This window comes from Capricornis sumatraensis, chromosome 3, assembly GCF_032405125.1.
Source record: "Capricornis sumatraensis isolate serow.1 chromosome 3, serow.2, whole genome shotgun sequence".
In the NCBI taxonomy this organism is placed as follows: Eukaryota; Metazoa; Chordata; class Mammalia; order Artiodactyla; family Bovidae; genus Capricornis; species Capricornis sumatraensis.
The window spans coordinates 50,283,898-50,307,237 of record NC_091071.1 but is presented as its reverse complement, the minus strand read 5'-3'; the positions used below and the strand labels follow the sequence as shown (position 1 = coordinate 50,307,237).

The 23,340-nt window shown below is 41.5% G+C and overlaps 1 protein-coding gene across 2 annotated transcripts in view; it reads left to right on the top strand.

Moving 5' to 3' along the window:
- The window catches only part of INPP1 (inositol polyphosphate-1-phosphatase), a 28,879-nt gene extending 12,016 nt beyond the window's left edge, over positions 1-16,863 (top strand). Inside the window, exons 1-6 of one of the 2 annotated variants that reach the window (XM_068968906.1) lie at positions 2,135-2,229; positions 5,879-6,146; positions 8,336-8,396; positions 11,509-11,709; positions 14,675-14,849; positions 16,215-16,863. In XM_068968906.1, coding sequence (XP_068825007.1) covers positions 5,943-6,146; positions 8,336-8,396; positions 11,509-11,709; positions 14,675-14,849; positions 16,215-16,776 — 1,203 coding nt within the window. In that variant the 5' untranslated portion in view covers positions 2,135-2,229; positions 5,879-5,942 and the 3' untranslated portion in view covers positions 16,777-16,863. Of the gene's footprint in view, positions 1-2,134; positions 2,230-5,878; positions 6,147-8,335; positions 8,397-11,508; positions 11,710-14,674; positions 14,850-16,214 lie in introns of those variants that run through there. The other variant, XM_068968905.1, reaches the window with a different exon arrangement.
- Positions 16,864-23,340: the final 6,477 nt, after the last annotated feature.

Sequence of the window (23,340 nt, the reverse complement as noted above, 5' to 3'; positions counted from 1 at the left end):
GATGGCAGAGCCCTGGTTTACAACCCAGGTTTGTCTGATTCAAAGCCTGTGTCTTTCCCATTATACTGTTTATCCCATCTGAAATATGGGTATATTATTCAGATATGATTTTTAAACATCTGCTCAGAAATTAAAACTGAGATATGTCTTTGTAGAGAGATTTGGGAGTCCGTGAAGAATCTTAAGTTTTTTTTTTCCTTTCTAATTGACCTACTTCAGTTTATTCAACGTTTCTCTAATAGATGTGAAAATTCCATAGAAGCTAAAGAGACTTTCTATCTGACATTGTGACACGCTCTTATGTAAACATGTAGATATACATTTGGTCTGAGGTAGTGAAGAATATAACTTCTTTAAACCTATTCTGCTCAAATGTGACTTGAAATGGGTTGTCACAAAATAAGGCTTATGAGTATTTCAGTGTCCATTGACCATTAATGATTTGGCTGTAAAAGTGAGTGGCTTCTAGTGGGAAAGACTGTCTCACAGATTTAAAGTTATTGACCACATAAACAGGAAAAAGAACCCTGCCCCACTTCTCTGGCCAGAAAACAGAAGACAAAGGAATAGATTGGGATGGTATTTGCTGAAATTATCAAGGTCTCTTTGGGCTGAATTTTATTCTGCTAAATTCGTATGTTGAAGCACTATCTTCCCCGTACCTCATAACGTGACTGTATTTGGAGATAGGGCCTTTATCTTAGCTCAGTAAAGGTTAAGTGAGGTCACATGGGTGAGCCCTAATTCAGTCTGACTGGAGTCTTTATAAATAGAGGGAGAGACACTTGGGGATGCTCGTCTACAGAGGAAAGGCCATCTGCAAGTCAAGGAGAGAGACTTTGGAAGAAACCAACCCTGAGAGTCTTGGACTTCCAGTCTCCAGAACTGTGAGAAAATAAATTTGTTTTTTAAGCCATCCGGTCGGTGGCACTTACTTACGGCAGCCCTAGCCAACAAGTGCTTAAGGAATTAGATATTTCGGCATAAGCTGACACCCCCACCCCACCCCTCATGTCAAGATAGCCAGCTAAGAGAGACCTCAGTAGAACATAGGTAGGCTTTTACTATCCAGCAAAGATGGTTTACATTGAGATTGAGGATCTGCTAGAGAAAAGATTTTCCTGAGAGTAGAGGGGAAATGAGTATCAAATCATGATTTTTTTTTTAACAGTTAGACTACTGACAGCTATCAGGTAGGTATGTATGTTTCTCTCCTTTTTTGCTATATAATGTACCTTATAATAATAGTTTAATGATTATTTATCCCATGATTGCTCATTTCTTCCCTTAGTTAACAGCTAACAATTTATGAAAGGATTTTATTGGCTAGAGCACTGGCTTACAGTGTGGGTTTCTACCAGTTTACTTGGGCTTGAATCTTGTCCTAGCCACTTCCCACCTGTGTGGTTTTGGGCAAATTACTTAACCCTGTTGTGCCTCAGTTTCTTTATCAGTTAAAATGGAGATAATAGTATTTTCTTCATAGGGTTGTGTGAGAATTAGAGTTAACATATGTAGAGTGCTTAGAAGGATACCTGCCATAAAGTAAACACCTACTGCATACTGGCTGTTATTATTTTAGCCTGAGTCTTTCTCTGTGCATGGATAGCTGAGAGCGCATGGTCCCACCAAGATGCCTGAGCCCCGCTGAGATTACCAGCACAGTATTGAAGGATGAACAACCTTAAGAACAGTGGCCATTACATCTCAATGCTGAGCATCATCTAGGAGGCTGACAAACATACAAATTCCTGGGCCCTGTCTCCAGAGGTTCTGACTCGCTAACTTGGGATGGAACCCAGAAATCTGTCTTGTAGTAGACACCTTAGGTACTCTAACATGTGGTTCTCAGAACACCCATTAACCACTAATCCCAAGGAATTTCTTCCATATTCAAGGCTATTAAATTATGGTAAATGCAATAACTTACTTATCTGCTGCTGCTGCTGCTACTGCTAAGTCGCTTCAGTCGTGTCCAACTCTGTGTGACCCCATAGACAGAACCCCACCAGGCTTCCCCATCCCTGGGATTCTCCAGGCAAGAACACTGGAGTGGGTTGCCATTTCCTTCTCCAATGCATGAAAGTGAAAAGTGAAAGTGAAGTCGCTCAGTTGTGTCCGACTCTTCGCGACCCCATGGACTGCAGCTCACCAGGCTCCTCCATCCATGGGATTTTCCAGGCAAGAGTACTGGAGTGGGGTGCCATTGCCTTCTCCGACTTACTTATCGTGAGTCTGTAATAATTTTCACTTAAAGTATTTGAAATGCTTAAATAAAGCTAACTTAAGTCAGTCATGAGTATATAAACTTCCTTTTTAAAATCATCTAAATGATAATTTCCACAAGTGTTAATATGAGCTGTTAAGAAGCTCGAAGAAATCCTGTATTGGATGTACAACTCAGTTTCTTCTAAGACAGTTTCCCTCACGTTGAGTCCTTTAAAGTGAGGGCAAATTGTCCAGCACGCCCCTGAGTGCTGCGGCCCGCAGAGCGAACCGAGTTGAAGAGAGATCTGGAAGCAGTTAACAGAGAGATGCACAGAGGACAGGGCCTCGTTCATTCGGACAAAACAGTCCAGTCAGCCAGAAAGCAGCCGGCTAGCTATGCAAATTAATTAGGAAGTCTTGCGTGTAGATGATGATAGCTGGGAGAGATTGTTTTTTTTTAACGGGGCTTGGACCCTGGAGCTAAAGAAGTTCTGGGGATGGCTTACACAAAGCTTCGTCCTGAGCTGAAACTGGGTGTTCAGCCTGGAGCTTGACAAGATACCGTAGTGTTTCCAGGTTCAGAAGAAAGGGTGGTTAAGGAGCACTGGGATAGCCTTGGAACTGAAAAACCTGATTCACTGTGTTATGATGAATTCTGGAAATCTGTGCCCCTGTTAATGATAGGACTGAAGTTTAGAGCTGAATCTTTTCTCCCATTGGTCAAGCTGCTCTGCTCAGGTGATGTGAGAATACTCACTATTGAGGAAATAAAGATCAGGTTCTCAGGTTCAAAGAGGAGAAATACCAGATCTCTCAGCTGCTGTATAGAAACTATCAGAACTAGGTTGGTGAGTTTTCTGTGTGAAGAGAAGGGTGGTGATGGTGCCTGGAGCTTGTAACCTGTGTAACTCACCTGAATGAGTTCTGAGGACATCACAGGGGGAGGTTTTTGATTATTCAACGCTGTGGTGGTATGGCGTTTCTTTTAAAAAAGCTAATTGGTTTTAACAAAGTGGAATAAAATAGACAATACTGGTATTTTTTAATACTATGCACAGGATGGAGGCTTTTATTTCTTTTGGCTGCATTGTGTGGCTTGTGGAACTTGGGCCCTCAGCAGTGAGAGCCTAGAGTCCAAATCACTGGACCACCAGGGAATTCCCTACTGGTATTATTAATCTAGGGGTAAAGAATCTGCCTGCCATTGCAGGAGACATAAGAGATACGGGTTCAATCCTGGGTGAGGAAGGTCTCATGGTGGAGGAAATGGCAACCCACCCCAGTATTCTTGCCTGGGAAGTTCCATGGACAGAGGAGCGTGGTAGGGTACAGTCCACGGGGTCACAAAGAGTCAGACATGACTGAGCACACGCATGCACACACGTGCACACACACTGACTGTTAATCTAGAAAGTTTTCGAATTGGACTCCTTAAAATCTTCATGCTGTTTTTAAGATAAAAAGTTACTTAGATAGTTCATTGATTCTTTTCCCTTATAATAATTATATAATGTATACTAAGAAATCAAAATTATTGAATTTATATACTTGGAACTTATGTATTTTGCTGATATATATGTATCCATGCATGTATATATTATATAAAACTTATAATTAATAGCACATAGATGCCATAAGTTATTTCTAAGTCAAGATGCCTCAGCTATATTAATATAATTATTTTTCTTAATGTTGAGGTTTGTTGACCAAAGTGATTTTTTTTTATGTGTTTACTCCTTGGGGGAAAAAGCCAAGGTAGGCAGGTGTTTCTGTTTAATTTCTAACTCTGTCATCTCTGTTACCTGGATTTGTGTTGTTGCCATAGCACCACTTTGTTTGGACAGTTATCTTCAGGACTTGCAGAATTCTTGTCCTTTGTGCTGAATTGTCCTAAAGCATTTTAACATCATTTATTATTATAAAAACAGTATATATTTACTGTAGAATATTTGATAATTACAGAAAAGCATAATGGGAAAAATCCTCCACAATTCTAGTACCCAGTGATAACCACCATTAAACATTTAATTACCATTATAACATCATCTAGTCTTTCAAACTCTCTCTCCATATGTATAAACAGAGTGTATTGTGTATTAAACACAAATTAGGAACATACTGTGATACTATATATACTTAACATTATAGCATTTTAACATATTCCTGTTAAATTTCTTCAAAAATATTATTTCATAACTAATAATAGTTTATCTACATTCCACCAATATTTAAGTTTTTTTAACTTTTTGCTACAGTCAATAATACTAATCCTTCTGGTGCAGAAATATTTAAAATATTAAATATAACTTTCTTACATAAACATAACTTTTTAATTCAAAATAAGGCCAACTGGAATTAGTGGCTAAAGGTAATAGCATCTCTAGGTATTTTGATCCATTTTCCTCAAATTTTCCTCTACAAACCCACATTTTTACATGCCCATTAGCAGAATATCAGCATCTGTTTCACTACACTCGGAAGAATGAATGTTAACTTTAGAAACAGTTTTGCCCATCTAATAGTGAAGTAGGATGTCTCATTGTTTTATTCACTTGCCATTTATTACTATTGAGGTTGGACATATCTTCTTATGATGGTTGGCCCATTATCTTAAGAAAATAGCATATGATTTTTAAAGCAGACTTGCTTAAGACAACACAGCTATGACAGTTCACAGCTCACTCCACAAATTGACATCTTCACTGTTGTACTAGTTGTCAGCCTCCCACAGTCCATTAAGGGATTTTTTTTTTCTTTTAAGAAGTAAAGTATTTGTTAGGATAATAAAGAGCATGAGCTTCTGTGTACGATGGAGTCTGAGCCCTGCCGTTTAGTCTTATGTAACCTAAATGAGTTGCTTAACTTCTCCAAGCTGCAGTTTCCTTGACTATAGATAAGGCTGATAATCCTCACAGTAATTCTCATAATAATGAGATAAGAGTTATTAAAGCATTCCATAAAATGCAGCTACTATTGAAACAGAGAAATGTTTCCCTGCTATTTACCCAATAGGTATGTCAAGGCATTGTAGCATGCCTCTTAGATGCCAGAACTTTCCAAATCCCAGCAAGTTGCATGTTTTACTTCATTTTATTATTTAAATTTGCTGTAAGCAGCACAGCTAGTGGGACATTTTTAATAGGAAAAAAAGGGGGGAGCAGATTGGTACCTCCCCTGGGCTGCTAGCTCAAGTGTGGTCTCAAGAGTCTTGCAGGACACTGAGATGTCTGCCGGTGTGGTGCTTGGTACTTTACAAAGTTACTCCCAGACTGATAGGATAAACCCCCTTTCACTTTTTCCTTCTTCCCCCAAAGGGTGAAAGAAAGGGCACTACTTTAATAATGTTGCCAAGCTCATGTGCTCATTCGAAGGTCATTGCATGAACTTGACTTTTCCTTCTAACATTGTGCTCGTGTATCCACCCGCCTATTGGTCTAGAGTTTGGTAAATATAGTATAGACTCTCATTTAGAGACTTTCTTTCACCCAGACGTCAGTTTTTTGTCTAATGAATTTGAGACTGTGTTGATCTTGAAAGATAAGTTTCAAATTTTAGGTGAAGCTTCCACCTGAGGTTGTGACTGTGATCTCTACTAGCCACTCAGACATGCTGACAGGTTGACTCACACTCTCTGAACTGCTTTCCGTTTCACATTCTTGTACTTTCCCAGCTGACAGCTCAGCGGGTGGGTGCCTGTTCCACCAGCTGCTGCAACCAAACAGCCCGGTTCAGAAATGTCAGATATCCTCCAAGAGCTGCTCCGAGTCTCTGAGAAAGCTGCCAACATTGCCCGGGCGTGCAGGCAGCAGGAAGCCCTCTTCCAGCTGCTGATAGAAGAAAAGAAAGAGGGGGAAAAGAACAAGAAGTTTGCAGTTGATTTCAAGACCCTGGCTGATGTACTGGTACAGGAAGTTATCAAAGAGAATATGGAGAACAAGGTAAGGAATGTCACAGCCAAGTTAATTGCAAATTATTTGCCCCTGTGGTTTCCCCCTATAAAATAGCTCACCTCCTCCTCCTCCCCACAACCCACCCCCCAGCACCATGGATTCTAACAAACAGCTAGGTTTTCCCCCCTTATTTTGACTATAGTATTACTAAAATGTGTGTTACAGGAAAAACTTAAATGTTGAAAAATAATCCTAATTCTATCACTAGAGAAAAGCACAACTGTTTTGCTAAATATTAGAATGTTTTCCTTCTGTGTGTGCATGGCAGGTTTACTTTAACTCTAAAGAAATGGGAACATACTGTTTTATAACTTTTTTTTTTAACTTGATAATATTAAGTCCCACTTTTTGACATAGTCATTTACCTAATGGTTGCCTCAGTGATAGCTTCATAGGGTTCTGGAGACTTATAAAGTCTCTCTTTATTTTAGTAGGAAAACGTTGTTTGTAACTAACAATGATTGTAATTCTAGGTCTTTTAAGCTGACTAGGGTAAATAAACTATATTCATAAGCAGTTATAGCAAACAATAACATTAGCAGGGACTTGTAAATGCTTACTGTGAGCCAAGTACTTATCTAAGGGCTTTAAATATATTAGTTTAACTCATAACAATCTTATGAGGTAAGAACTATTTCAATGTAATGGCAGAGAAAAGGGAGACACAGAGGTTAAATGACTTGCCTAGGGTTGCACAGCAAATGAATAGTAGAACTGGGTTTTGAACATGAGCTGACCAACTCCAGAGTCTAGGCTGTTTGTGATACTATATTACCTTTTATATAATAATCGAATTACCTTTCTTTTAGATTTGGGAGGATAGAATGTCAGAAAGCCCTACAAAATATTGGAATTGTTTCTGTGAAATTTTCAAAATGTTAGGAATTGTTTAGGATCATTTAAGTGAGTCCTTGACCACAGGCAGGAAGAGAGAATAAATGACCCCTTGAAATTTCTACAAACTGTTCTTTTTCATGCCCTATGCAATCTGGATCCAGTGGAAGGAAATTTATTTTTGTTACTGATCAAGAGAGCTGGGTGGAAGGGATGGTTGAGCAACTGGATTAGAAGTGTGAGTTTTGTGGGCTAATATTTGCCTCAGAGCATTATAACAAGTTCAGGCAGTTGTTCATTCATGGAGTATCTGCCAGGATTTATGAACACATAAATGAGACTCACTTTTGGTATGTATGAAGTGTCACGACTCTTACTTACGTACTACAGCCTCAGAAAGGGTCTCTAGGCAAACTGGGAGGCTGGAGCGTCAGCCTTTGATGACTTGACCAATAAATAGGTTCACTGCCAGTATGTGGTGACTGCATTGTTCTTCAAAAGAGTTAAAAATAACAAGTAGTTGTGGGCACGGTTACATCTATTGACCATCTGTGAATAACTGAGCTCAAATATCTGAAGTATTTCCTTGCTTTCATTGCCTGAGAATTGTACTCTTACCATAATTCAGTACAAATTTTCAGGGAAATTACCTATACTACAGAGAAAATCAGAAGCAAAATGTGTCTGAAAGCTTCCTGGTCATACAGAGATGAGACAAGTTTCCTATTTAGCTTGTTTCTTTTTGTTTGTTTTTTCATTCCATCAAAATATTGATGCATAAGTTGTTGGCAAATAAAATATTTCCCCTTTTTTGCTACATTACCTTCCTAGCCTGATGGCTAATGATACCTTAACATGTGCAGAAAACAAAATTAAATGTTATCCTCTGCTCCTTTCTATCTGGTCTCAAGAAATCATCTTAGGTACTTGGTAACATTAACGTGTACAAGTTACTTGGCTACTTTGTAGGAGCAGCAGTTAAAACATCTCCTTTGTAAACATTCTAGCTTATGGCCCTTGACTAGAAGGATCAGGTTCTAGAGGTACTTCTGCAAACTCAACAGAACATAAGGAAACCGGGCTTCTACCATGATTTGGACTTTCTAAAGGAGCACAGGAGCAGGAAAATATTAGAAAACTACTGATATTAGAAAAGTGCTGAACCAATCTGACTTCACTTATTATGCTTGGATTGATTTCCGGAATTGTAAACTTCCAAATTTCTGACCTACTTGTGCTATTTAGTTTGAAATATAAAGTGGAAATCTATTCAGAATTGAACATGAATGTGGGATTTTTTTTGTTGCTGTTTTGTATTCTTGTCATATTCTGAATTCGTTCAGTTTCCAGGCTTGGGAAAAAAGATTTTTGGAGAAGAATCCAATGAATTTACTAATGATTTGGGTAAGTACAAGAATCTTAATATAGTTTTATAACTTAATTATCATATGGTATTTTTATTTTCAACTCACATCATGAAATTAATGTTTGGAGGCCTTTCATGTAAATAACGTATTTGAATGTTAAACTTCATTCTGCACTTCAGGATAACCTGCCATGTAAGACAGAGATGTGGCATCTTAGAAATATTTAGCAAGTTCACATGTGTTCTAGCTATAACTCTGTAGCACTGAACAATGATTTAACCTTTGGGAAAGTTGCATGGCCCCTTGAGAATCTGATGGAAGTTATAGATGCCCCCCAAAGGATGCAGACCTACACAGATGCGCAGACAATCTCAGGTCCAAGTAGACCCATTTGTGGACCTCCTGGAGTGCCCATTGGCGTCCCCTGTGGGTCAGCAGTAAAGAAGGCACCTGTAATTCAGGAGACCCAGGTTCGATCCCTGGATCAGGAAGATCCCCTGGAGAAAGGAATGGCAACCCACTCCAGTATTCTTGTCTGGAGAATCCCATGGACAGAGAAGCCTGGTGGGCCACAGTCCATGGGGTCACACAGAGTCACGTAGGCCTGAGTGACTGACACTTTGGGTAGTCCACAGACCTAGGCTGAGAATGTAGAGAAGGCCCTGTCCCTGAATGACCTCATTGCTTCTCTGGTCTCAGAACCTCTGTAAAGGGAGCTGGACAACCTAAAATTTCCTTTTAGCACCAAGTTTTAACTCTAATTGGTTTCCTGTGAGCCAAATTCTTCTTTGAAGGACCCCCATGCTAAAGCTGAAACTCTAATACTTTGGCCACCTCATGCAGAGTTGATTCATTGGAAAGACTCTGATTGGGGGCAGGAGAAGGGGACAACAGAGGATGAGATGGCTGGATGGCATCACCGACTCAATGGACATGAGTTTGGGTGAACTCTGAGAGTTGGTGATGGACAGGGAGGCCTGGCGTGCTGCAATTCATGGGATCGCAAAGAGTCGGACATGACTGAGCAACTGGACTGAACTGGTGATAGAGAGAAAAATACAAAATCTCTGACCCTTTTTTAGAGAGGGAAGCAGTTTTTAGTTTGCCTGGGTTTTGTTTGTTTAATGGTAGAAGATTAAAATAGTGAACTTTAAACAGATCATGTGACAAATAGTTAAACATCTAGAGGCATATTTACAAAGAAAACTAATTTCTGGATTAACTCTGGAAAAAAGTTGTCATTTCATGGGCTGTGTATTAAGATACTTCTGTAACACTCAGTAAGAAAAAAGAGAAAGCTCAGTTAAACTTAAGGTTAAAAAATCACCTGTGACTTACCCGTAAGAAATCCTACACTTAAAAATCTATATTTGGCTACATCATAAACAGTTATTGTAATATTTATCTAGAATGATAGGGGCAAAAATGCATTCTACATACATTTTCCTGAGAACTGAAGGAGAGGATGGGCTTAGTGTATTGGAGGGCAGAGACCCATGGTGAAGGAGGAGCTGGTGGATGAGGTGAGATGAGATCATGGAAGTTCAAAGGAAGGATTTTCCTTAAGCATGATGAGAATTCAGTGGCAAATTTTAAGCAGTGGAGTAATGTGATACAAATTTGCTCCTTTGAGTGAACCCATGGCTTTTACTGAGCCTAGAGTAGCTGCTCAGCAAGTGGTGGTGATTAACATTATTCCCCAACTTTAACAATCTCATTTAATTTGAATTAAACTTAATTGACTGATTGTTCCTGTTTCAGAATCATCATTGTCATAGATTCACAGTGTGCTTTCCAAACTCGAACAGTCACAGGAGTCACCAGGGGATCTTGTCAGACCTCAGCAGGTCTGGGATGGGGACTGAAGTTCTGAATTTCTAACAGGTGCTCCGGTGATGGTGACGCTGCTGGTTCTTGGAATGGCTAGGTTAGCTAGGAGTGTTTGTCGAGATACCTCAGGAGCCCCAAAGTGCCATGTTTTCTTAATTTTTAAAAATTTATATTCTGCATTGCTGTCACTTTTTGTTGGTAAAACTCCTAGGAGAGCCTCTTTTGTCATTTGTGCTTGGGGGGTTGGAAACCAGATGAAGCAAGGGTCTAAGAAGTATCTTTAAAGTGATGACAATACCAACATGGAGTGATACCAACATGGAGTTGGTAACGTGGGGTTTCAATTGCAGAAGCAGCTTTGCTTACATCCTGATTTCCAGTGGTTTCACAGAGGAGAGCTATTCTATATATATGATTCAGAGTCCTACAGCTTTACCACATTTAAAGATGAATGTACGTCATCTTATACTTATGGAGCATAGACAGTTTTTAGTTAAAAGCAGCGTCATAGAGGGAGGTAGAAGCCCTTCTGTGTACTTATTAAAAACTCTTTTCTTTTCAATCAACATATTCAAACGTGAACCCCTAGGGGGACCTCCAGGATATTAAAAGCCACAAGGGAAAAGACATAGAAGATTATCAAATACTCAGGGTTCAGGATTCTTAACATGAGCTGCCTTAAACTGGATACAAAAACTGTACATGTACCCATGTGGAAACTGTTTTTGGAGAGAAGGCCCTTTGGTGCCTGGAATTCATTTCTCACTGTGAGGTGGTTGAGTGACCACTGAATCAGCTTTGATTTTAGGAAGCCCACTGGGTGATTCTGGCGGTCAGCCAGATTAGGAAACACTAGCCTGGATATCTTGTGTGTGTGTGTGTGTTAGTCCTCAGTTATGTCTAATTCTTTGCAACCCCATGGACTGTAGCCCACCAGGGTCCTCTGTCCATGGGATTCTCCAGTTTGGAATAGTGGAGTGGGCTATATTTAAAATGGATAACCAACAGAAACCTATTGTATAGCACAGGGAACTCTGTTCAATATTCTGCCAGCCTGGATGGGAAGGGAGGTTCGGGGAGGATGGATACCTGTGTATGTATGGCTGAGTCCCCTCACTGTTCACCTGGAACTATCACAGCATTGTTAATTGGGCTGTACCCCGATACAAAATGTTTTGGTGTTAAGGAAAAAGAAAAAATGAATAGTGGAGTGGGCTAGCTGTGTTGTCCTCACCTAATCTGAGGTGCTTCTCCCAATCCCCTGTTCTTTCTCCACTGAAACTTGAGATGTAATGGTCTTCAGTTTGTCTTTACTCTAGGGGAAAAGATTATCATGAGACTGGGTCCAACAGAAGAAGAAACAGTAGCTCTTCTCAGCAAAGTCCTCAATGGTAACAAACTGGCATCTGAGGCCTTAGCCAAGGTTGTGCACCAGGACGTTTTCTTCAGTGACCCAGCTCTGGATTCAGTAGAGATCAACATTCCACAGGACATCTTGGGAATCTGGGTGGATCCTATAGGTAAGCAGAGGAGAGTGTTTGCTTTTGTCTGTTTGCTCTTCTTAGTAATCCTTTTTCTGTGAGGGGTGGGGGAGGTGTTGGAAAAATGAAAATTGAGGGTATGGTTTAACTCTCCTAGAAGTTTTTAAATTTTTGAAGTTTTAAAATGATAAACGACTCTCACTGCTGTAACCTGGGTTCATTCCCTGGTTGGGGAACTGAGACCCCACAAGCTACACGTTGGGGCCTAAGTAAATAAATAAATGAAGAGTTGAGCTGTGTATTAAAGTTAAGCATCTGTCTACAATGCAGGAGACCTGGGTTCGATCCCTGGGTCGGGAAGATCCCCTGGAGAAGGAAATGGCAATCCACTCCAGGACTATTGCCTGGAAAATCCCATGGACAGAGGAGCCTGGTAGGCTACAGTCCATGGGGTCGCAAAGAGTCGGACACGACTGAGTGACGTGACTTCACTTCACTTCATATATTTATAACACACATGTGTGTATACACACACACACACACACACACACAAACATAAAGGCACATATACAAAACTGAATTAACTCATTTTTGAGAACCCTCAGGGGCCAGACTGCTAAATATGAGAGAAGAATGCAATGATAGCAGCTATAACTAACTGAACACACATGCATCTTGAGAACATCCAGCTCCGGCAGATTATTACCATCTGGAAGTACAGTGCAGATCTTCAGATTTAAAAATAATAAAAACACAAATCCAGGTTTTTAAATGAGCTCTCACAATTTAACTCCTGGCTCCTAATTCAGTTAAGTAAGTAAACAAGCAGAACCACTGTACAGGTCAAGCAAAACACAACTGAATGTGACTCCTAGCAGTCAGTTTGTGAATCCTGTGTATACCTCACCATTATTTTTTTGGTCATCAGAGAAGGCAATGGCACCCCACTCCAGTACTCTTGCCTGGAGAATCCTAGGGATGGGGGAGCCTGGTGGGCTGCAGTCCATGGGGTCGCAAAGAGTCGGAGATGACTGAGCAACTTCACTTTCACTTTTCACTTTCATGCATTGGAGAAGGCAATGGCAACCCACTCCATTGTTCTTGCCTGGAGAATCCCAGGGACGGGGGAGCCTGGTGGGCTGCCGTCTATGGGGTCGCACAGAGTCGGACACGACTGAAGCGACTTAGCAGCAGCAGCAGCAGCGTGGTAGAACCATAATCTATAGTTCATTGTTTTAAACCTGTAGGCCTGTCTCAATGATGTCATTAATATAACGCCCTAGGTCTAAGTCCCACTTTTCCCCGAGGTTCCTGGCATAGTCTACCCAACACAACTGGGACCAGTCATTAAGCTGAGGAGGCAAACTCCCCTCACTCTCTCCCCTACAAGCACGTTGATGCGTGATTGGAATGCCTTTAATCATAGCAGTAGAGCATTCAGTCAATGGATTGTTATGCAGACTACGAATGTTTTCCAGAATCATTCTGGAAGATAATCAGCCTCAGTTACAGTTTTTGAGGAACTGAAACCTTGTTTTGTTTTTATCCTGAATTGATTCTGTTAGCTAGCTCTCTGGATCTTGTGCCTGGCACATCCTTAACTGGGTATTAATTCACTAGATGTTGGCAGTCAGCTGCTGGCAGGTACATCATTTAAGGAGAAACCTTACTTAGCTTCTTTTTCCCAGTCTCTTTGCGACCCCATGGGCTGTAGCCTACCAGGCTCCTTAGTCCATAGGATTTTCCAGGCAAGAGTACTGGAGTGGGTTGCCATTTCCTTCTCCAGGGGATCTTCCCGACCCAGGGATTGAATACAAGTCTCCCGCATTGCAGGCAGAAGCCTTACTATCTGAGCTTCTTCCTCCTGTGACACCATTGTCTCTTTCCTCCTAATTTGAGGGACAAAACAAGTAAAAAGGAATCCCTGATGGAGCTCAAATGGAATGGAATTCAGATTCCTGGAAGGAGACTTTCCCAACCACCTTGGTTGGACCTGTCCTCTGATTAGTAAGAGCTCAAAGGAACCCCCTAGTTATCCTGAGCAATTACCTTTTAAATCATTTTGATGTGGTGATGAATATTTGAGTGCTTCTTACCGTTTGCTAGGTGTTATGCCTTGGAGAAGGGAATGGCTCCCCACTCTAGTATTCTTGCCTGGAGAACTCCATGGACAGAGGAGCCTGGTGGGGTCACAAAGAGTTGTTCATGACTGAGCAATTAACAACACAAGAGGGAAGGAAGACATGCTAACTGCCACAGGAATTATAGACATGTTCCCGTTGTCCAAGAATTTATGTATGGTTGGGAAAATGAAACACAAGCAGCTTAAAAGTAAAGTACAAAAGGTCAAATAATAACTCCATATAAGTGGCACCCAAAGGTAGAACGTGATTGGTTATTATCTTAGCCCATTTGGGCTGCTATAACAAGATACCATGGACTAGGTAGCTTTTAAACAAGGTGAATTTATTTCTCACAGTTTCAGAGGCTGAGAAGTCCAGTATCAAAGTGCCAACATGATTAGGTGAGGGTCTTCTTCCTGATTCATAATTGGCCGTCTTTTCACTGTGTACTCGGACAGTAAAGAATCTGCCTTCAATGCAGGAGACCAGGGTTTGATCCCTGGGTCAGGAAGATCCCTGGAGAAGGGAATGGCAGGCTACAGTCCATGGGTGGCAAGAGAGTCAGACACGACTGAGCGACTAACACACACACACAGTGTACTCACAAAGTGGAAGAGACTAAGGATATCTGTGGGACGTCTTTTGTAAGGCATTAATTCCATTCATGAGATTCCACCCCAAGGACTGAAGTTCCTCCCAAAGGCCCCCCTTACTAATACCATCAACTTTTGAGGGTTAGAATTGGGGGGGACACAAACATTTAGACCACAGCTGTTACCAAATTAGAGAGAAGCAATCTAGCACAGGTTTTATAGGTGTCTTCATCATTATCTTCTAAATAATCATTACGTGAATCCTAACAGATTTGCTTCATTTTTCAGATTCAACGTATCAGTATATAAAAGGTTCTGCCGACATTACCCCCAACCAAGGAATCTTCCCCAGTGGACTTCAGTGCGTCACTATTTTAATTGGTGTCTATGACATACAGACAGGGGTGCCTCTCATGGGAGTCATCAACCAACCTTTTGTGTCACAAGACCTACACACCCTCAGGTAAAAATTAAATGTTTTTGGCATATTATGGTTTTCAGAATTTACAACCTCAGCTTTGTTTGTTGTCAGGATTATCTCTCCATGTGACATTCCCATGACTCGATACATTTGGCATTCCTACTAAAAATCTCCATGTTTAAATTAATGGTCCTTTAATTTTCAATCATGGGTTTCACAACAAAATGTGAAAATGATCTAACGAAACGATAAGCAGGTATGGCCAGGATTAGAACCTCTCCCTATAAAAACAAAAAAACTATCAGTATCACTTTCTTTTCTGCCTCCTTCTTCCTCACACTCCCGTGGACTGTTGGCAGAGCATAGAGGGTGGCCAAGCCTTTGGTTACCCTGATCTACAGCCTACGGATCAGAGTATGACAGGGTTGACTCCAGAGCATGGCAGGATTCAAGTAGAAGCAGCTTTTCTCCTGTGGTTTCAGCTTTTTACTGAAACAGATGACAGTTTTTTCTACTCATGTAAAACTATATATTTTTTAATTAAATTTTGACTTGCTTCAAGCAACTAAGAATTGTTTGTTCTTTAATAGTCATAAACTACACCTCTGCAGTGTTGATATTTTTCATCTTCCCTGCCTTCTTCCAAACTGAAAGTATTTGTTATCTTTAAAGGGTCATTAAGAAGTTAAAAATAAGTGGGACTGGACGTTGACATAATCATGACCTAGAAATGGTTGACAAAGTAGTTAGTGGCACAAATCCTGGGTTTGATAGCAGATTCTACCACTGATTTACATTCTTAAACACTTACATTCTCTAAGCCTCAGTCTCCTTCTCTGGAAAGAAATTATCCAGCATATATAGTAAGTTAAACATTGAGAAATGATAGACGGTATTTTTGTCGTTGCCCCCCGCTCCGCCCCACCAAAAAAAAGAGTCCATCTTTCTTGATGTTAAAGCCAAAGTGGAGCTAGTGAATTGGAGGATGAAAAGGTGTTACCAGTTGAAAAAAATTCAGGATTGTGGAAGATTTGCAGATTGAAAATCTTATGTATCTGTTCATCGTTATCCCCATTACACTTTAAATGCCAAAAGAGGCAGTGAAACTTTGCTGTGTTCCCAGAAGCCAGAAATCCCACAAATATTTTAGCGCTGTCCTAGATGAATGTGATAATGCAAAAAAAAAAAAAAAAACTGAAAGCATTCCTAACTGGCAACAACACAGGCAGCAACATGCCCAGGGAGTGACTTCTAGAAATGAATTAGCTATTTGATAACTATCTCTAGGCTTAAGGGCCTTGAGACTCACTATGTTATGTATTTTCCACATCAAGTTGGGAACCCATAAGAGCAATGAAAAACAAATGTGATAACTTGCCGCCACAAACTGAACGTTCTCTTCCGTAGGTGGAAAGGACAGTGCTACTGGGGCCTTTCTTACTTGGGGACCAATATCCATTCCCTTCTGCCTCCCGTCTCTACAAGAAACAACAGTGAAACGCAGAGCCACGTGACCCAAAACCCCAGTTCTGAAGGCTCCCACCCGTTCTCAGCTGTCATTAGTACCAGTGAAAAGGAGACCATCAAGGGCGCATTGTCACGTGTGTGTGGAGAGCGCATCTTCCCAGCAGCTGGGGCTGGTTACAAGAGCCTCTGTGTGGTCCTCGGCCTCGTCGACATTTACATCTTCTCAGAAGACACCACGTTCAAGTGGGACTCTTGTGCTGCCCACGCCATCCTCAGGGCCATGGGTGGGGGGATGGTGGACCTAAAAGAATGCCTGGAAAGAAATCCTGACTCGGGGCTTGGCTTGCCACAGTTGGTGTATCATGTGGGAAACGAAGGCGCTGCTGGAGTGGATCAGTGGGCCAACAAGGGAGGACTTATCGCGTACAGATCAGAGAAGCAGCTGGAGACATTCTTGAGCTGCCTCCTCCGGCACCTGGCCCCTGTGGCTACACATACATAGATGAGCTCCGTCCTCATGGGCTCCACAGCCCAACTGTGAACCTAGTTTCCACATCTCTTGTCTTTTGAAGACAGCTTTGTCCTATTGACAGTCAACATTCACCTTCCTCTTTGGGGGAGCATTTTTCCATTATGTGTTCATAATGCTAATAAATGAATGATATTCATGCAGCAGTTAAATGTGTGAGATTCTTTATAGGGGATTTTGTGCGATTATTGCTGCTTGAAACACTTCAGTAAAATATTGAAGACAGGAAAAATTCCTGCTCAATTAATAAAGCTCTTTAGAACATGAGTTTAGAGGTGATAAGTTAATGTCACTGAAATATTAGGGAGAGCAAAGGGGGTTGTGCTTAGTTTTGTTTCCTGTCTGGAACAAAAATCTTCAGATTTAGCCTTTGGCAGAACATTTAGAACTGTGAATTTGAAGCATAATTTGGCCATGTTCATGCGCTTTCAGTGACGCTATGTTTCTTACAAGAATTAAAGCCCGGAGCCCCGATGGCTCCATCCTACTCATGTACTCTCACACTCACACACATCCACACTCACACACACATTCTGAAACTCTCTCTCAAGTTTATATTCTTATTCTCTCATTCTAACTCTCTGATTCTGCCACTAATTATGTCTCTAGTTCCCTCTAATACTCTCACCTAACATAACTCTTATTTCTGTCGATAAGACAGGAGAGGATAGCAGTTTTTGCATAGTATTTATTACACTTCAAAAACCAGAGTTAAATATATACAGTCGTTGGTCTACTAGAAAGAATCCCATGTTGAATGTCCTCTGAGGTGGGTGAGACCTCTTTTTCCTATCTCTTTAGCAGCCCTGGTTGAGGAGATGGTTCCACCATCTGCAGAGACCAAACTCTCAGCCATCTCCTTTCTGCCCTACGCCCTCTTGAGGCCAAAAGATTTTCTGCAGCATCCTCTGGTTTTCTGCAATTACAAAGGAATCACGGTAAGTCAAACTTTTAGTTTATTTTTTTAAATTTATTTATTTTAATTGGAGGCTATTTAAAGGTATCTCGTTGCACACAGCAGATTAAACGACTTATTTAGTGAAAAAGTTACATAGTTTTTAAAGTCTGTACATGCTTTGTGATTGATCGTGGGTCCTCGAGCTGTATACTCTAATTATAAAGGTTGATTTTTAAGACAAAATGACTTCATTCTTCACAAAACACATTAGAAACCAAACCCCAGAAACTAGTGCTGCCTGGTATTCATCAGAATGGAAAAATAGAATATAGTTCAAGAAAAAGCATGTTGTGCACATAAACATTTTCAGAATATGTAAATTATCAATAACAATGCAGTGAAAACAGTCATCTTCAATGTGATCTATTTATTTATGTGATCTATCAATGTGCCAGCTTATTGGGGGAAAAACTGGATAGAACAGAGAATCCAATATATTCTGTAAACATCTGTTGCACATATCCGTTGTCAATCTTTGCCAGAAAGCTAAGGCCCTTCCTTGAGCATGTATGTGCTGGTCTAGCATTAACCACACCTGTGGGAAGGTGATCTGTAGCTCTGACTTCTTTCTTTTTGGCTGCGCAATGTGACTTACCGGATCTTGGTTCCCCCACCAGGGACCGAACCTGACCTGGCAGTGGAAGTACCGATTCCTAATCACTGTTCCACCAGGGAATTCTCAGGCTCTGATTTCTTTAGAGGAAGAAGTTAAAAACATATTTGCCATGTAGTCTGACAACATAATCATTCTGGATTTTCATTTTTTTCCCCTCTATCTTTACAATTGTCTCATACTCAGTAAATTTTTAAGACTCGTTTCTATCAATACTTTCGAAGCCTTACATCTTTGTTTTCAAATTCATTTTACATTATACTTAATCTGTTATTAAAGATACCATTGAAATATGATTTTTGAATGAAGTCAATCAGTCTAAGCAAACATACAACTCAATTGACGGGAGTGGGGGTTGGGGGTTGTGATGGAGGGGTGCTCCAAAGAGTAGCCTGTTGGTCGCCAAGATCGAGTGTCTTGTGCATCAGCCAGAGTGGTTTTGCAGGAGGCTGGCAGACAGATGAATCTGCCAGGTTGCTTAAATAGAGGATGATAAAAAGAGAGCCCCCTGCACATCAATAAGAGCAGTCCCTGGGAAGCCAGGTCAGTGTTGGTTCCTCTCTTGCCCCTACAGCCCATATCCAGTCACTCAGGAGATCCTCTTGGATCAACCTTCCAAATACACCTGTCCCTCTCTACACTAGCCACATGCTTCCACTTAACCATCACGCCAGTCTCAATTCAACTGCTCCTGAGGGCTGGCAGCCATGTTGAGTAGGGTTCTAAAGGTTCAGTTCAGTTTAGTTGCTCAGTCATGTCCGACTCTTTATGACCCCATGAATCACAGCACGCCAGGCCTCCCTGTCCATCACCAACTTCCGGAGTTCTCTCAGACTCAAGTCCATCGAGTCAGTGATGCCATCCAGCCGTCCCATCCTCGGTCGTCCCCTTTTCCTCCTGCTCCCAATCCCTCCCAGCATCAGAGTCTTCTCCAATGAGTCAACTCTTCTAATGCACTTTGTGTATTGCTAATTTTTTGCTCTGGCTTCTAAGCCCCTAGTTATAGGCTCCCTGCATGAGATTTTGACATGCCAAGGGATACATATTGTATAAAGGGCTTTTTGCTGTGTTATAATGATGGGAGTATGAAAAAGCAGATCTTTGAGTCTGAGTATAAAGTCCTATAAGATAGCCCTTCTGTCTAGAAGAAGTGCAGCCAGGATAAGTTTGCAGTAATACTTTGCATCAGTAGCATTAGGTTTAACTGTGAGTGGCAAAATGCCAAAATAACAATGGCTTAAATAAGATCAAAAGTATTTGGTGAGCAGTCCAGAGCTGAAAGGAGGCTCCACCCCAAAGTCCTCAGGGAGTCACACTCCTTCCATCTCACTGCTCTCCCAACCCCAGGCCATGACCCTTCTCAGGTCTAAGACAACAGATTCTGCATTTTAGGCAGCAAGACAGAGGAGAAGACAAAGAAGGGAAGGGCAGTTTTTCACGTCACTGACCAGAACCTAGCGACGTGACTGGGCGTAGAAAGTCTCCATTTGGAGTAACCATGTGCTCAACTGAAAACCAGGCTTTTTATCACCCTTGGAGTTAGGAGCCTGGCGTTAGAGGACATCTAGCAATCTCCATCACCCGGGCCAAATGAGTCATCCAGGCTTCTGTCTTCATTTGACCTCTAATCACACGTCCTTTGTTCTATTCACTAAGGTCTCGTGACATTTAAAAGCAGATGTTTTCAACCGTTAGCTACACTCATCTACTTTTGACGTACTTAGCCACTTCATCCCCCAAAGAATGAAGAGTGCATAAATACATTTGTCAAGATGGTAAGGCTTCCCTGGTGGCTCAGCGTTAAAGGATGTGCCAGCCAATGCAGGAGACGTGGGTTCAATCCCTGGGTCAGGAAGATCCCCTGGAGAAGGAAATGGCAACCCACTCCAGTATTCTTGCCTGGGAAATTCCATGGGCAGAGGATCCTGGTGGACTATAGTCCATGGGGTTGCAAAGAGTTGGACACAACTTAGCATCTAAATAACAGCAACAACCAAGATGATAAAGGGAACTTCCTGCCTATTAAAAAGGCACAGATGAGAATATAAGACACATAAAAACAGTTATTGGTGTCTTGAGACTTGTGAGAAATCTCTGGGACTCTTGATCCTGGCAATTTGCCTAGAGGCTTACTGCCCCCTCTTTTCAGACTCACACCTTTTGCCTCTGTTGAGTGCTCAGCAGGCAGACAAACTGTCAAGTCTCCGCTTTCAGTTCCTTGCTTAGTCATCCCCTGAAGGAGTCTGCTTAACCTAGTCCATAGCAGCTGCTCATAATTCCTTGTCCTGCTTGCATGGCCCAGAACATGTAGCTGTAACCAGCCTTAAACACAGCTAGCACACAGAAATAGGGGCTTACCAGGTGGCTCAAGTGGTAAAGAACTCACCTGCTAATTTAGGAGATGCAGGAGACATGGGCTTGATCCCTGGTCAGGAAGATCCCCTGCGAAGGAAATGGCAACCCACTCCAGTATTCTTGCCTGGAGAACCCCATGGACAGAGGAACCTGCAGAGGGCTACAGTGCAAGGGGTCACAAAGAGTTGGACACAACTGAGCGATTAAAACACACACACACACTAATTATTCAGGCTTCGCCAGTGGTGCAGCGGTAAAGAACCCACCTGCCAACGCAGGAGACGTAAGAGATCAGGGTTGGGAAGATCCCCTGCAGAAGGAAATAGCAACTCACTCCAGTATTCTTGCCCGGGAAATCCCATGGACAAAGGAGCCTGGCGGGCTACAATCCATTGGGTCGTAAAAGAGCTGGACATGACTGAGCAACTGAGCGCGCACCGCACACTCAGCGAAGAAGCAGCCCTGCCCACTCCACGGCAGAAAAGGTCAAACGCACATTCCGAAAAGTAGGAAAACGCAGACAAAAGTTTCTGACAGCTTCCTTCTTGTCCCGCAGTTCTGTTGTATTTTATTTTTTCTGTAGGTGCTAAATGCAAAGGAAGAGTAGAAACAGAAAGTCATAACCTTTCACATCCATAGTTAACACCTTTCATTGTTCCTGGCTTGGTACTTGGATTGTAACACATATCCATAAAGCAAGCCTAAGGGACTGTGACTGTCCCCTCAGAGTGGCAGGGAACTCAGTTAAAAGCTGGTCTGTACACAGATGGATCTTTGAAATGGGTCCAGGGGAAGTAGCTGTGTTTAGCACTGACATCATTCTTAAAAGGTTTATATGCTTATAATTTCTATTTGATAATCAGCCTAGCCATCATTGTCACTGCTATGTAACAAAATGTGTGTAATTTTAAATATGATTTTTCTTTCTAGGCTGTATTTTCAATGCTCCTGACCCTTAGCGAGCCATTATCATATAGGATTAAGAGCTTTCTCCCTTTCTCCATTAAAAAGAAAAAAAAGACCATCCTTAGGCTGACTTCATGGGCTTGTGACTTGTGCGGGTGCAGAAGGCTTCTCACGGCACCATGCTTGATTCTGCAAGTGCTGTCTTGAAATTCTCAAACATTTTGTCTTTGAACTTGTAAATTAAGTTTCTAGGACAGTGGAGCATGCGTGTGAACAGAGGTGTGATGTGCAACATGTGTTTGCCCTCTTTTCCCCATAACACCATTCCATTCACGTAGTGTTCACAGTGCCGTGTGAGCACAGAATTCCTGCAGACCCCTGATGTATGGGGGTTCAATGAGACTTAAAGCAAGTACAAGGTAAGCGAATTACATTTATTATGACTAATTAGGTGGGGATAACAGCCCCCTAGAACTAGGATTTGCTTGGAATGTCAAAAGATGGCACTGGCATTCTCAGAAACATAAAAAGACCAGGGAAATCTATTATGCCCTTTCTTATTTTTTTCTCTATATAATTACAGCAAATCACATAGGGTGAAAATGATGGCATGGAAAGAAAGGTAAGTTAGGGCCATCTAGGGACTTCTTGGCAGTCCAGTGGCTAAGCCTGTGCATTCCCAATGCAGGGGCCCAGGTTTGTTCCCTGATCAGAGAACTAGATCCTGCATGCCTCAGCTAAGACCCAGTGCAGCCAAATAAATAAGTAAATATTTTTTAAAAAGATAGGGCCACCCATAATTCCTTTTCTTCTTGTTCTTCCTTGCCAGAAAACTGAAAGTAGAAAGAGTTAGCAGGATGTATACATACCAAGAATTGAACTAGAACCCAGCTGAGGTACTTTTCTGCATTCTTTCCACTCTTGCAGTGAGGATAATATATGTATCCATGAGCTTCCCTGGTGGCTTAAACAGTAAAGAATCCACCTGCAATGCAAGAGACCTGGGTTCAGTCCCTGGGTCGGGAAGATCCCGTGGAGGAGGGCATGGCAACCCACTCCAGTATTCTTGTCTGGAGAATCCCAGGGAGAGAGGAACCTGGCAGGCTACAGTCCATGGGGTCTCAAAGAGTCAACACGACTGAAGTGACTCAGCACAGATGCATAAGCTATGAAAAATGAAACATGTAATTTTGATGATTGCACATATGAGTTACACTCATACTTAAAACTGGCATTGTGCAATAGAAATACAAATGGTAAAATTCAAGCTAACAATTTAAATTTAAAAATTTTCTTATTGACATTAAATTGCAAATAATAGCATGACAGGTTGAAAGAGAGAATAGAAGAAAGGAAAACCTTTTAACTTTAGTATCTTTAATGACAACCTTTTCTCCTGCTTTCTGTAAGGGAGCCCCACTATTTCATCTTTCCAGGGTGCTATCAACTCTGTAGCCAGCTGTGAACTGGCCCCATTTCTACTCCTAACCTCACTGTCTTTTGTTCTCTCTGAATTTTTATCATATTTGTTGGTCAGGTCCAAACCCAGCCCATTGGAGAGCTAGGTCTACCCAAACTGGGAGTAGCAGAATCTTTTCAGTTATTTGGAAGCTGAGATGATAAGAGAACCAAAGTATGTTTAACAAACATTTCTCCCCTGATAAGTAAGCTGGCCCTCCCTGCTAAAAGTTCCCAAGCAATTTGA